Here is a 14,292-nt window from a genome sequence, read left to right as displayed (position 1 = left end):
ATTTAACCTTTAGGAATCAGACAGATTAACAAATGTGGGACTGCAAAAGAAGTTAATAAATAGCCACAGGGCACAAACACACGAGAAACCACAGCTGAGAAAATATACAGTAGAAGCACATACACGGGTAGGTCTAAAGAAATCTTTCATCAGCAGGGCATAACAAGGACTGCAGGAAGTTACAGTGGGAAGTATGTCGAGTTTAAGACAGCTTGAGAGAGACATCTACAACACTATTCAGATAAGAGTGGCAAGAAATCTGCTTAACTTCCAGACAAGCCACAAGAGTCAGAAAATTTATCATTTTTGGATGGAGATGTCTGCATAAATATTTTTGCACTCCACACAGAATATTTCTGGGCACACAGGAGGCATGTTGGAGGTGCAATACGTGATACAGGGATGTGAGGTACACAGGAACACATTTTTTGGAAGCGAGAAGGATTACAATATTAAAAAGGATCTACAGGATCTGATTAATAACCTAATAGGGAAGGATATGGAAATAGAGAAAGAGCTGATGTGCTAGACTTGGTGCAAGAAAAATATACCTCAGCATGTCAGAGAGATTAGCATTACTATTCCTAGTGGAGAAAAATGGAATAACCAAAAACTGGAAATATAAAAACCCTCTTAGAATGGAAGAGATTAAGATACTAATGGATGAGATCATGCAAGTGGGGATGAGGAAAAAACAGCAACATATGTCTGGCAGGCAACTATCTAAAAATTGGGAATGCTGTCAGAGAATAAATATCGACTTGGATAGCCAATGAGAATGAGGAGGAAACAGATGTGCAAGCAATTTTATCACAGGATTTAACTAGACTAGGGCATGACTAGTATACCTGTAACTGAAGAGGGAGTGATGCAACAGGATAGGAAGAAGGGAAACATATACAGACACAACCAAAATAAGGGAACTGTCTAGGTGTGCATTTACATTTTGAGGCAGTTTCTCTTACTGAGAGTAAGTTAAACACTACGAGTTAAAAAAAAAAAAAAAAAAAAAAAAAACAATGAACGTTCATGGACTATACATAGACAATAATGGATAGGACTAGTGGGATTGCAAAATAAGATAAAATACACACAAGATAGGAAGATATAGCTTGATTAATGTGGCTTTAATGTAAGTATATGTTAACATTTTTCTCTCTTGTAAGATGGAAGCAAGTCAGAATGTAAATCAAGTAAAAGAGCACCATGTATGCGGACTGCACTAATAATAATTTAAAGTTGTACAACAGTCTACACATGCCCAAGTGGACATTAATGTGGCTGGAAAAATGGAGACAATAAACAGTGGAAAAGCCATTGAAGCTTCACAGGCATTACAAAGGACAGAAGAGGAAGCACATGTCCATCCATACATTAAAACGATCATAGGTGAATTGGTACTTAACAGAGGTACAAAGGCATGGGTCAAGCAGATATTTCCCAGCGTTCGACTGAGCTAAGCATACTGTTAGATACAGGACCTCAACTTCTACAATCTGGATGAGGAAGAACACAGAACCAAGATTTTGGCAGCAGATTCAGTTTATATCAAGTAAAAGAGCACGATGTAAAAAAGATTGTTTTGGAAAATAAACGGAATCTCAGGACTCTGAAAATACAATAAAGGCAAACGAAAGTGAAGTGATGGGCTAACATTAGCCATTAACACTTGACATATGTTTTGGTTTAAATTTTGAATCCATTAGAACTGCTGTAGGCAATTTATGTCAAAGTTCTCACAAATAATGCAGCAAAAAGAGTGCATATTTGCTTGACCCAGAGAGAATGAAACATGCAGAGCTCCCAGTCAATACTTCACTGACCATGTGATATTTTATACAACTGAGCATTCACTTCTGGCATTCAATGAAAAAGGTTGAGTCTCTCTAAAGTACTGCACTGCATCTGCTACAAGCACAACAAAATTTTAATGAAATGAGGCAAGGAAAAATGTGCAATGACATTAGTATCAGTTCTCACAAGCTTAAAACACCTTTTTATATACTTCCAGTTCACACCTATACCATCTTACGGGCATTCAGAACTTTTTTGGGTCAAGGCAGTATTAGAAAGGACAAGGAGTTATTAAAACAACACTAAGATTGTTAGTCTAGGATGTTCTGCAGTAGAAAAATTAGTCTGTCACCTATTATTCATATTTATCTTCATACTTTTGTAACTGAGACACCCGCATTTTACTGAGATGTATAGTGTTTGAAACACCAATGAAGGAGACAGCAAAATTCACCGAAAATGTTGGTTTATATCATACTATATTGGAAATATTTCTAGTTGTTAGCAATTATGAAATTAAGCAATATTTTCATATGTACTTAATACCTGAAAAAAGAAGTGACTTACAATTGTTGCATGACATTAGGTGAAACCTTAGAGGTTTCTGAAGAAAATATTTGCACTGTAAGTTACACATCTTGAGAGATATCCACCATTACTTGTACTTTTAATTACACAATTAAGCATATATTTTCATATTTCTGCAAATATATCAGTAAACCTGCACTTATTGAGGAATGTACTGTCATGTGAAAGCTTATGCTAGGTTAACAAAAATGTTCTAAAAATAGATATCGGGGCTGTATAGTTTTCAAGATATGAATTGTGAAACTTTAGAAAAAATATAATTTGGGACTTGCGTGCATTATAATATATTACAGTATTTACGGAAAAGACTGAATGCACCATCAAAGGAAAGAATACTAGTGTTTGTACAGTTTTAATAACTTTTATTGTTCATTATTTACATTTGTTCGTCTTGTACTTTAAGTCTACGTTTTCAGAAAATGCACTGGAATGCAAGATATGTGTAGGCTAACACTGGTGTGACATTCACGATGCATCATTTTAAGAGGATTTTCTAATGTTTTTAAATGTACTGTAAAAGCCACCTACATAGTCAACAAATGCTATTTTGGAAAGCCAATAATTAGAAGCACTTAATAAAATTAAACTCATCACAAGGCATGCTTTGTATCTTAACGTATGTGACAAACTAATTACGTACTAATTACCACAAATGCATCAGAAAAGTTAAATCTGAAACCGTTGTAAACATCTGTATTGAAACATCACATTTTAAACAGTAACAGGACTTTAAATACTTAATAAAGAACCACAGTGTTTCCACTGTTATTGTTATTTCCTTCACTCCAACATTGTATGCATTGCTCATGTCCTGCCTTTTCCTAAATCACACTCTTCCCTCTTGATTATTATTCTGGACTCATTGTTCCCACTAAGTGAATTTCTATGAAATCTGTTCCTTCCATTTTCTAAAGGTCCAACCTTCAGTTCTTTTGCCTCCTTTACATTTAATACTTCAATTATAGCTGGTTTAGATTTTCATTTTTATTTTCTAGTAATTGCTTTTTTTGACCGAAATTAGTGAGGTTTTGCTACATCTAAGCTCTTCAGATTCATATTTTCCAGCACAAAATCACTGCCTTAGTTACAACCATTTGTTTCCCCCCATTTCCATCAAAACATTCTGCAAGAAACTTTTAAAATATGCCAACTCATTACAGTCCCTTAAAAATGTGTTCCTAATTACTTCTCTTTTCCCCATCACACTTCCACCATTTGCAGTCTTAATTGAAGAAAAATCCTCCAACATCTACTTCTGGTATATAAACAGTAATGCATACACTTTGATGCATACTTGAGTGTTTCACAAATGTCTTCCCATTGTTCTCTTATAAATTACCTTTCCACTGTTGCATGCTTGGAAGCCTTACAGACTTCTCCCCATTATTCCTTTGTAAACTGCTTTTATATAATCGAGAGCCATGCTCATTTCTACCCACTGTTCCTCTGTAAACTGCCTTTCCTATTCTTTCCCCCAAAAAACTTTTCTAATCCCCTCTGATTGTTTCTTATACTTGTGCAACACTTTATACTCCCCACTAACCATCCCTTTTTCTATCAGCAGTTTATATTCCACATTCAACTAAACTCTACTAAAGCTGGCCTTTCACTTCACACTTCTCTATATCCTACTTCTCTGCTTATACTCATCAATCCCTAATAGGGAACGTAGTCTGTAAACTGCAATCCAAACCTTTGCTTATCCTTAACACACCGTTTTCTTTCCCTTCTGAGATATTTGCTCACAATAGCTTGGTTCCTTTGTTAATTTCCTCTATTAAATTCTAGCTTCTTCTTTCCTACTTTCTACACCCTTACTTGCAGTCATCCCTATTGATAGCAAAAATCTCTTTTTTCTACTCCCACGATGGTTTAGTTCTTAGAATATTTACTGATACTTAATATATTTATAATATTCCATATAGTTGATGGCATTCTCCTTCATGACTTGTATCCAAAATGCAAGTCTCTCTTTAACCCTCGACACCCCCCCATTTCACCATCATCTATTTCCACTTTGACAAACTACCTTCTGCTTAAGACATGCACATGGATTTTAACTGGGTAGCTCTAAAGTACACAGTGAAATCAGGTAACCCTAAACCACCTCGTCCTATGGGGAGCATCAATTTATCCTTTTGCCTTTTTTTCCACTCGAATAAATACCTTTAACTCTTTGTTAATTGTCTACAACTTCTCCTCTGGTTAATGAAAAATATGCCTGACCTGTACGTAAAATTAGAGAGACTTAATATATTGTCACTACTTGTAACTTTTCCATAATAAAGAGCTTCTAGCTTCTCAGTTTGTGTGTTATCTTTTTCTATTCTCATCCCACATATCCTTAGCTGCCATCGCCAAAACCTTTTTAAGCCATACAATGAAATACTTCATTTTATCATATTCCCATAACTATGGGTATTGCAGAACCTGTTCATATGCTTCCTCTGCATTACTGTTCCATTAATGTTGTCAAATGTTTGCATACACAGCAACCAAACTGACACTGGTCTATATGAAGCTTTGAAGGCAGTACCATCGACTCTCCCAATGGAATTAGGAATCTGTCAGAACGTTACTGCAATCAACAACTGTTAAACTACTATATTCTAGTGACAGGTGCATCTGAAGTTGATCCTTTAAATTCATTGTAGTAATTGGTAAACAAGTAGAATGTTACCAAAGAAATAAACATAAAATTGAGGAGCTATTTAAGGTAGTAACCCCCTTTGTAGATATTCCTTACTTTCTTATGCATACATAAAGATTTTTTTAAAATATACAAAATTTTTTTTTAAAATATACAAAATTTTTTTGTTTCTGACTTCATGTGACGTGCCTTTGTTGCAGCACCTCTCATGTTAAATATTGCCTAGATTTTAGTTATTATTGTTGGTTATACAATAATACCCTTAAGGTACACAGTTGCTCATTATGGTTCATACTTATAATGGATTACCATTACTTTTTTACTAAGATTTAATCCATTACTGCATATTATACTTACTTTTTTATGAGTTGCTATTTGAATGACTTTTTATGTTGAATTTTTACTTTAACGTTATGATTTCTTTCACATATTTTAAGAATTTTAAATATGTCATTTTAAATTTTATGTTTATTTCTTTGGTAACATTCCACACTTTGAAATGCTTATTACTAACATGAATTAATGTTTGCATTTTCTCTTTGAGGAATAAGTTGTTCTTGTGAAGGCTTCTACTTGTTTACCAATTACTACAATGAGTTTCACCTTACCATGTTGTCATTTCCCTTTTGCTTTGTATAAAAGGGGCGTGCACTTTTACCTCATTGTTAATTTGTTTTCTCTGAGGAAGCTGCACCTTTGTGCAGCGAAAACGTTTGTGATAAATAAATTCGTTAAGACTACCTACTTGTTGTTGCTGGTACAAGGTCTCTGTGGTACGTTTTTGGATTCCAGTTGTTCTTGTCTTTTGCATTTGAATATCAAATTGTGCATGCCTTCTATAAAAAGTAGCAGCTGAAGCAGCCCTGGCACAGGCAAAAATATTATACCTAAATCTGACTGCTTCTTTATCTTGTCCCTATCTTCTATGACTTAACATACCCTTTTCGGACTGTTACATGTATGTTTAGCATCTATTCTGTAACCACAGGTTGCAAACTTGCACATCTTCCCAAACACATCTAGCACTATAATTTTCCAGTCATTAGGGGGACTGCCAGGTCCTATAACCAACTTGCGGCCCTTGGCAGCATCAAGGCACACCAGTGTGAGAGATGCAGTTAGGTTCTTGCACATATATCTGCATTTCTCCTGGATTCAGAAGAAATACTCTGGTCTTTCAGATGTAGGCAGCTGAAAAGCTGCCTGCAAAAAAGCCTCAAATATACCCCCGAATGCATACACACAAGGGGTATACACCCAATGTTTAGGCACAGGTGCTCAAGGTACCTTTCTGGATTGGCGAACAGCAAACTGATTTCTCACTTATAATGGACTCCTTATCAGGTTCTTGGTCTCTCCCCAGAAGACATGTACTATAAGGGGAGACCCAAAGAAACGGTCATCTTTGCCAGTATCATAACAATGGGGAAAGTGGACTGGTCAAAATAAGCCAAATCCTCCTCTGTCAGTTCTGACAAACCCTTCTTTTTCTGTTTACCTGAGCAGTGATCCCTGAAGTGAAGTGACAATGGCACAGTCCTTTGCTGCCCTTTTAAATACATACTTTTTTAGTTGCTTTTTTACTCCCATGCCTGCTGACCTTCAAGTCTCCCCAATCATGCTATGCCCCATCTTTACCCCTGAAGCAGAAAATTACCCCAGTACAGTAACTGGGCAAGAGCCATCTGGACAGGCAGTGATACAGACAGCCATATAGGATGGTTGAGCCTTCACTGCCATCTTACCAATGACAGACTCCGCACAGCCTAATACCACACCCTGGACAGGGAGATGAGGATCACAGGATGGGCCTACAATGCCCCCCATCCCCCACCCCTGCAAATGCATGCTACCATGCACTCACTAAAGATTACCAGACAACAGTGGCTTGGTAAGCTGAAAGACCATACCAGAACATGCAACACAAAGCTACCCCTCCCTCAGAGGGACTATGGCTGCATGTGCTATGCTGTGCCCCTTAAGATGATCATGCCTAGCCTTTTCCCTCTACCTCCAAACACATGAGCCACTAATCAAAATTATGTTATTTGGGCTGTAGTCAGGACCTCTCTCTCTCTGCCACTAGACATGGCTCACTAGGCATTCATAAATTCTCCAGTGAAGTCCCCATAGTCATACAGGGTTAGAACAGCCAAGTATCAGGAGTACAGCCATTCTACACATGGCTGACATAGCTGGTGGTACTATGAAAGATGTCTCCCGATTAGGAATAGAAGTCCCACGCAATAGTGAAATTACCAAAAATATATTAATCTACTGCAACAGGGCTAGTTGAGAAATAACTGCTGGTGAAATGCTTTGATTAAAAAAAAAAAAAAAACAGCACCCTTAGCAGACACCTGGAATCAGGCTGATGCATCACAGCTAAATTATTGGAAATCTGGTTTACTTCCAAGGTGGCTATCCCAACTGCACCATATACCTCTGTATGGGCTACTGTAGGTGGGCTATGACTGGCACAGACCACTGGACCGATGCAGACACACCTAGACTTCTCTGGAAAGAGGGCCCTCAGGATTCAGTACAAATGGTAGCATCTCCAAGGCTAGTCACCAACCTATTTTTTTTTTTCCAGCACCTTCTTATGCCTTTAGTTCATGCAGTTTGTGTTCTTTTTTCTTCCAAGGCATTTCTTAAACATCTTCCTACTCTTGTATTTGGTGGAATTCTCAGTTGCTGGGGGAGGGGTAGACGTTACTTGTCCCAGCACTAACACCTCTTTTTTTAAAGAAAAAATAAATAGGATGTTCTTTACAAAGGTACCCCATGACTTTCTGCAAACAGATGAACTGCAGATCACAACCTGTAGGGAAATTTGTCTCTACAGGCACACTTCTTGGCAATGTTTTTCTAGGGAATACTGCAGGCCACCAAAACAACTCCAAAAGTTAATTTTGGTAAGAACAAACATGGAGAACACAGTAAAAAAAAAAAAGGCAAGTACCAAAATAGGTTACTTAACAGTCAACACTTCACCTACGAGACCAACACACTCAAAAACAGCAGCTCATTTACAGTTGCAAAAAAAGAACCAATGATGGTGTAGGTGACTATCAACCTCAGAGCCAAATTTCAGGTTGATGTCACTGTAGTGCAATCCAGTGCCACTGTGCATGACCATTAATTCTGCCTAGAACATTGACATCAAACCTATGGAAAAATAAACTTACCACACACAATCAACAGACTGCAGAGAGCCCTATGATAAACATTATGAGGACTGAAAGGAAATGCTACTCATAAGAAAAACTGCAAAAGGACCCTTACTACACAATGCCACTTGTAATTGCCAACACTGCCTCTTGAACAGATCTTTGCAAAACAGATAACACACTTGTTTGTCTACTTTAAAACATGCCACAGTATAATAGTAAACAAATCTGACTGACACAAAGTTTACAGTCTGGTAGAGGAAATACACACACAGCCAAGTAATAAATTAAAGTTTTAAAACCATTTGAGATTTAAATGGCAATACTCACTTATACCAGTAACCTGGAAATGGAGCATTTCAAGATGATTCCATGACTGTATTGTGTGTGGCTCAGTCTGAATAAAAGGTGTGTGCTAGTTTTACTTATTGTTCACTTATTAACCAAGCAAGGTCAACTAAGTGCATGTGCTACTTTTCAGGGGCGACCTAGAAAAGTTAGTGATTTGTTCAGAATTTTACAAAACATCTAAAGGAAATGTTAGGGAATCAAATCAGTGACTATAGAATAAAACACACAGCAAGTCACAGCCTAATGCCACACCATTATCCAAGACAAATGCAGGAAACGCATGTATGTACTGTTAAATCCAATCACTGAACTCCTTTAATGTGTATAGTATTAATAGCAAATAAAAGTAAAGCTTATTTGATTTTTCTTTTACTTTATTGAAACTGCACAAGATATCTGAATATAATTAGTTACACATTTCTGAAATAATTCACAGTCCCTTCCAACATTTCTGAAATAATTCACAGTCCCTTCCAATGTTTATACATTTTGCATATCAGTGCTGTTACTTCATGTCTGTTGGCCTTAATATGAAAGCGCCACACTTGCAGATGCAATTAAATTAAAAGCTATGTCTTAACCATAACTTGGCATCTGTGTCATCTTCCTTTATTCATCCTCATGATAGGGTCTCTGATCAGAACCTCAGATCCAGCATGGCCACATTCCACAGACTTGGATCCGACTCTCAAGCTCCTCCCTCATACCCACAATGCCCTGCATCCACCCAACCATCTCAGATCGAGTTTGCCAATTTCAAACATTCAGCAGTCATAAATCAAAAACTGGCAGAAGAGGCTCAGAAATTAGACATAATAGTCCCTACATCATCCGGGTTCTTCAAGATGCAAAGGAGGGGGGTGGTTGTGTGGGAAAGTGAGGATGAATGAAGGAAAACAACACAGATGCCAAGTTATGGTATTTTAATCTGATGTCTCCTTCATTCTTTCTCACAATAGGGTCAGAGTGCCCAGATACGTAATCCCTGGGTGACCCTCATGGAAGGATATGTGGGAGCACCATCAAGCCAAAGGAGGCCCCGCTCCTGGAAATAACATCCAACTTGTACTGTGATACAAAGGTGCGTCTTCCTGTCCTTCTTTCTGCAGGTAAGTGCGTTTCTGATGGTCCAAAAAGGGAGGAGCCATCGTAAGGGGCACTGACTAACGACACCATAATGGACTCCGCAAAATTACATAGCCTCATCAAGGTGTACCTCCTTAGGGAAAGACCTGAACTGGCTGCTCGCAAGGTGCTCTATCTTGTATGGGAGATTAACCTCATCGATGAGTTAGCAATAGATGAAAGAGTGGTCAACTTGGGAGAAACCTTCTTAAATTCCTCTGCAGGCAAAGACTCAGACAGAGGTTGACAGTTCCTTGGATCAGGTCTCTCTGCAGCTGAGCAAAATGAGCCAAACAGTTAAACAACCTCAACGCAAAGGCTGCAGAGGCATAGATGTGCTTCCCAATCCTGCCCATTGCTCTAGACTCGTTTGGCAGATGGACATTGGTAGTTTCTTCTGCCAGCTCTTTCTTGGTGGCTGACACCACCATAACAGCATCTACTACGGAACACTTCTCCAATGTTTCATGTCTGCGGGGGGCACCAGAAACCAATCGGGTCGCTTGAGAATGGGCTTGATGGTGTCCGGTACCTTCCATGCTAGGCAAGACACTAAATCCACCAGGGCATCTGCCTGTGGGTCACCCAGGATGTAGATGGGCCTGTTCTGAACACCTCCAAGAGAGCGGACTCCTCAGAGGAAGGAGGCTAGGCAGACCACCCACCTTTCTGCTTTAAGATCTCTAACATGTCCCCAAAGGGGATGTTTTCAGGTGGGGATTGGAGGGATCCTTCCTTCTCATTAAAGTCAGTATCCTGTGTTAAGGACTCCAATGGGTAGTCCATGTGCCTCCTTTAGCAAGTCTTCTTTCGAGGGACTTCCTCAGCTGGGTGTTCTGGAGTAGTGTTGGAAGAAGGGGATCCCACCTCAGCAGGAAATTCTTGGAAGCTGCTCGGAACAGGAAGACTCATGACAGGACAAGAGAGAGCAAGGCCTGGATCCGACAGGGGGTACGAGGCCGATTGGGGAACCTGTGGCATTGGATCTCCAACTCGGGAGAAAACTCCACTGTCTGGAAAGCAGAGGGACCAGGAGAAGCCCTTTTCATCTCCCCCAAAGCCAAATCCACTGAGGAAAAATGGGCAGGACTCATTCTGGATCCATGGACACCAGAAGTGATCAGACCTGGGCTGTCTCGAGTGCCAAAGCACCCAAGGGAAGGAACAGCTCCAAAAAAGGATGGAGCCGATCCCAGTACCCCGGACCCGGCACTGACTCAACGGCTCCGAGACTAACTCTGCTCCAAAAAGGCTGGAGCAAACAGGGCTCGTCCAGGGCATCCTCAGCATCAAGGAAAGAAGCTTCCTCTGTGCTGAGCCCAACACGCATGGTAGCCCCAAATACTACGACTCCAAAGCAGAGGGACAGATGGGAGAGAGTGACCTGATGGGATGACCCGAGTAGCTCATGGATCCGACAGGGGACGGAGCAGAGACTACCTCCATCTGGATCTGGGCCTTAAGAAACATCATCCTCCTGTCCATGTCCACCTCAGAACAGCTTCTCGAGGACTTGGAGGAAGCTGACAAGGGGGGCAGGGAATGTTTCGACTTGGAGGATGGGGCTGGAGACTTTGTCGAGATCCTCAGATCCAAGGGAATGGGATCCAAAATTGGAGACTATGAAGGCATAGGGGATATTTTAATGATCTCCCCCAGATCCGCAGAGACTGTAGGATCCGACCGGGGAGGTAGCATCTGCAGATCCAAAGGAGTCAAATCCGTAGATCTCTTAGGCTCCTTAAGTTCAAGAGGGTCCCACGGGAAGGCAGGGAGGGACCTCTTTTTAGATTCCTTAGCAACAGGGGAAGCAGAATTAGAAAGATAACAGAAATGTGTGCACACACAAACGAGATCTGAGGGTGGATACAGGGCATTAAGGGTATGAGGGAGGAGCTTGAGAGTCAGATCCAAGTCTGTGGAATGTGGCCGAGCCAGATCAGGGATCCTATTGTGAGGAGGAATGAAGGAGACAACATCAGATCTATACCTTAAGTGAAGCTTTTCCAAGTTTCAGGAGACACAAATTAGTAATCCAATGCGTTTTGTGAGTTGTGTGCGTGCATGTGCACACTTCACCTACAGACTAGACATGACAAATTCACTCTTCACAAACTGAATGTAAATTAGGAAACAGAAACACCCCTTTTCTGCAAATTCACAACTTTCAGCAAATGCCTATCCACCCTATATGACACACAGAACTTTATAAACAAGACATGCGCTTAAATTTTAAACCAACAGGCTAAAGACTGGGATACTGAGAAGTAACAGCACACTGTTTAGCTTCCATGCCAAAGAACTAAGTCAGTAACAGAGCATTAAAACTACTGAGAGTATTCAAAACCTTTCCTTTACCACCATTAGATTACTGATGCTGGAACAGAAATTTGCAATGAGCCGCAAAGGCTGGCAGTGACAACCTACCAGCTACTTACCATAGCACCCTATCCAGCAACAAAACGGTTGGTATGTGACACATCTCAGACTCCTTGCAATTTCCCAGTCTCTCATAAAAAGAGCACTTGCATCTGGGCAAGCAGTTTATTCAACTCTCCAGTACCAAATGACAACTTGCTTTCAAACTTTGTGCTGCACCTGCACTTTATTCACTGTGGATGACTTCAGAAACCATACAACCTCAATTTCATTTCAATCATTTCCTGCCAACAAACTACTACATAAATGTAAAAAAAAACTTGCACCTCACTTCCCATTCTAGCTAAAATCCAAATCACTTACGTGAAAGCATCTATCATGACTGTTTAAAAAATTAGCCTTTTGAAACTATTAGAAAAACAAACATACTGAACATCAAGAGAAATAGACAACTAAATAAGAAGCAGTTAGTGAAATCTGACAGTAACTTACCCGCTGGACTAGGCATGATAGGTGTTCCTGGAGGACCTCCACCACCAGGGGGCCCCTGCAAACAAGATTAAGCAAAAACATATCAGGAATTCCTGTGCAATAGGTCACCAAAATTCTGCTGCTAGGCCAAGCACTAATCTGCTAAAAACCTCTGATGCAAAAGTATAATTCCTTTGTTTAAATGCTGAGCCTAAATCTGGAGAAACTCACTGACTTTTAAAATAGCACAAGGCGGTAAACTGCTCACAGAGAACACAGAAATGAGTGCATGGGGTTACAGGGTTACAAATAATGGTTTTCTAGGCTAGAATCTTGTAATGACACAAACTGGGTAGCTACTGCACTGCTTTTGGCAGTTTTCCAGTACTGGAGACTGCATTTCTAGAAATATGGTACTTCAGGTTCAATTACTTTTAAATGAAAAACAAGTAATGCACATTTTCTAAAAAAGCCCATCTATAATTCTGTTTATTAAGCAGTTCATTAATGTTTTATTCTTGACAATGAAAATTCAAGTCTCTTTTTCAAAAGTAAACAGCGTAGCTTACCACGTATGTACCAGGAGATGAAGAGGAATATGGGATCTGTAAACAAAACATCATATATATATATATATATATATATATTTATCAATACATTTACTGCCAACCACAATCTATTCCTTTAAATTAAGCAGACAGCTCAAAGCAAGCAGGCTTGCTTTTCTCATCACACCCTATGTGATTATTCAGCACAAAAAAGTCTAATCAGCACCTTTTACATTTCTCTAAAGAAAAAAATCCACCAAAATCAAAAAATATTTTTAAGGGGAAATGCAAAAGGAAATAATATTCTCCTTTTGCCAAAATACTTGCACATAACTCACAGGTATTTCTGAAACAAGGATAAAAATCTGCCCACTTCTATTTAAACCATACACATAAATTGTAAAAAAAAAAAAAAAGTGAAAGCAGAGTGGGTGCAGTTGATATGCCACTTTCAGAACAGCATTCACACATCAGCAAGCAATCGAAGAACCATTAGCTGATGGTACACAGCATGTTATGGAACAAGTTCAGATGGCACCATGGGCACACTTACACTCTTACTGCCTCCAATTACCTAAGTTACAATACCAGCACATGCTATGTAAAGGCATTAGCCAGTACACAGACCTCAAAGAAAGGCAACCATACAGATGCCATCAGAAAGTAGCAAGGAACAAGGGAAAAAAATATTCAAAGGGATGCCATCACATGTGAATCTGATGTCCACAGCTACCACACGTGGTTGTAACTACTCTCATAGACTCTAGCAACGTTCTACATTTATAAAAACTGAAAGTACCCGTGAAAAATGCATTCTAGAAGCTCACCACTCTACCAGTGCAGAGATCAATGTGATGGAACTTTTATGAGGCTCAGGTGGTGGCATGCTCTGTAACTAGTCACACAAGGGTCTGCTGCAATAAACTAGCAAACAAGTGCCACAGTATGAGCATGTAACATGTACTCATACTGATCAGTGCAAATGGAAAGCTCCAAGAACGGATTTTAAAAGTTTCAATGAGCTTTTTATTTTTATAAAGCAGAACACAAGCAATTGTTTCAGATTAAGATTTTGCACTTCTGTATATTTTTTTCTTTTGGATACGCTACTATGGCCTGGGTTGTTGCTGAAAAAGGAAAGACGGTCCTTGGATGAGTCCACTAACCAAGCAAACAATGCAAATAAAGTATACATCTATGTGACTAAAACAGA

General features: G+C 39.4%; 1 protein-coding gene across 1 annotated transcript in view; it reads right to left on the bottom strand.

Moving 5' to 3' along the window:
• SSBP3 (single stranded DNA binding protein 3) overlaps positions 1 to 14,292 on the bottom strand; it is a 687,989-nt gene that overhangs the window by 215,421 nt on the left and 458,276 nt on the right. Inside the window, exon 12 of the mRNA XM_044085486.1 lies at positions 12,553 to 12,607. Within this exon, the coding sequence (XP_043941421.1) occupies positions 12,553 to 12,607 (55 nt within the window). The remainder of the gene's footprint in view (positions 1 to 12,552; positions 12,608 to 14,292) is intronic.

Source organism: Protopterus annectens, chromosome 10.part0 (assembly GCF_019279795.1).
Source record: "Protopterus annectens isolate FY-2018-M chromosome 10.part0, PAN1.0, whole genome shotgun sequence".
Taxonomy (NCBI): domain Eukaryota; kingdom Metazoa; phylum Chordata; order Ceratodontiformes; family Protopteridae; genus Protopterus; species Protopterus annectens.
The sequence above is the reverse complement of the archived record's forward strand: the minus strand, read 5'-3'. Positions and strand labels throughout refer to the sequence as shown.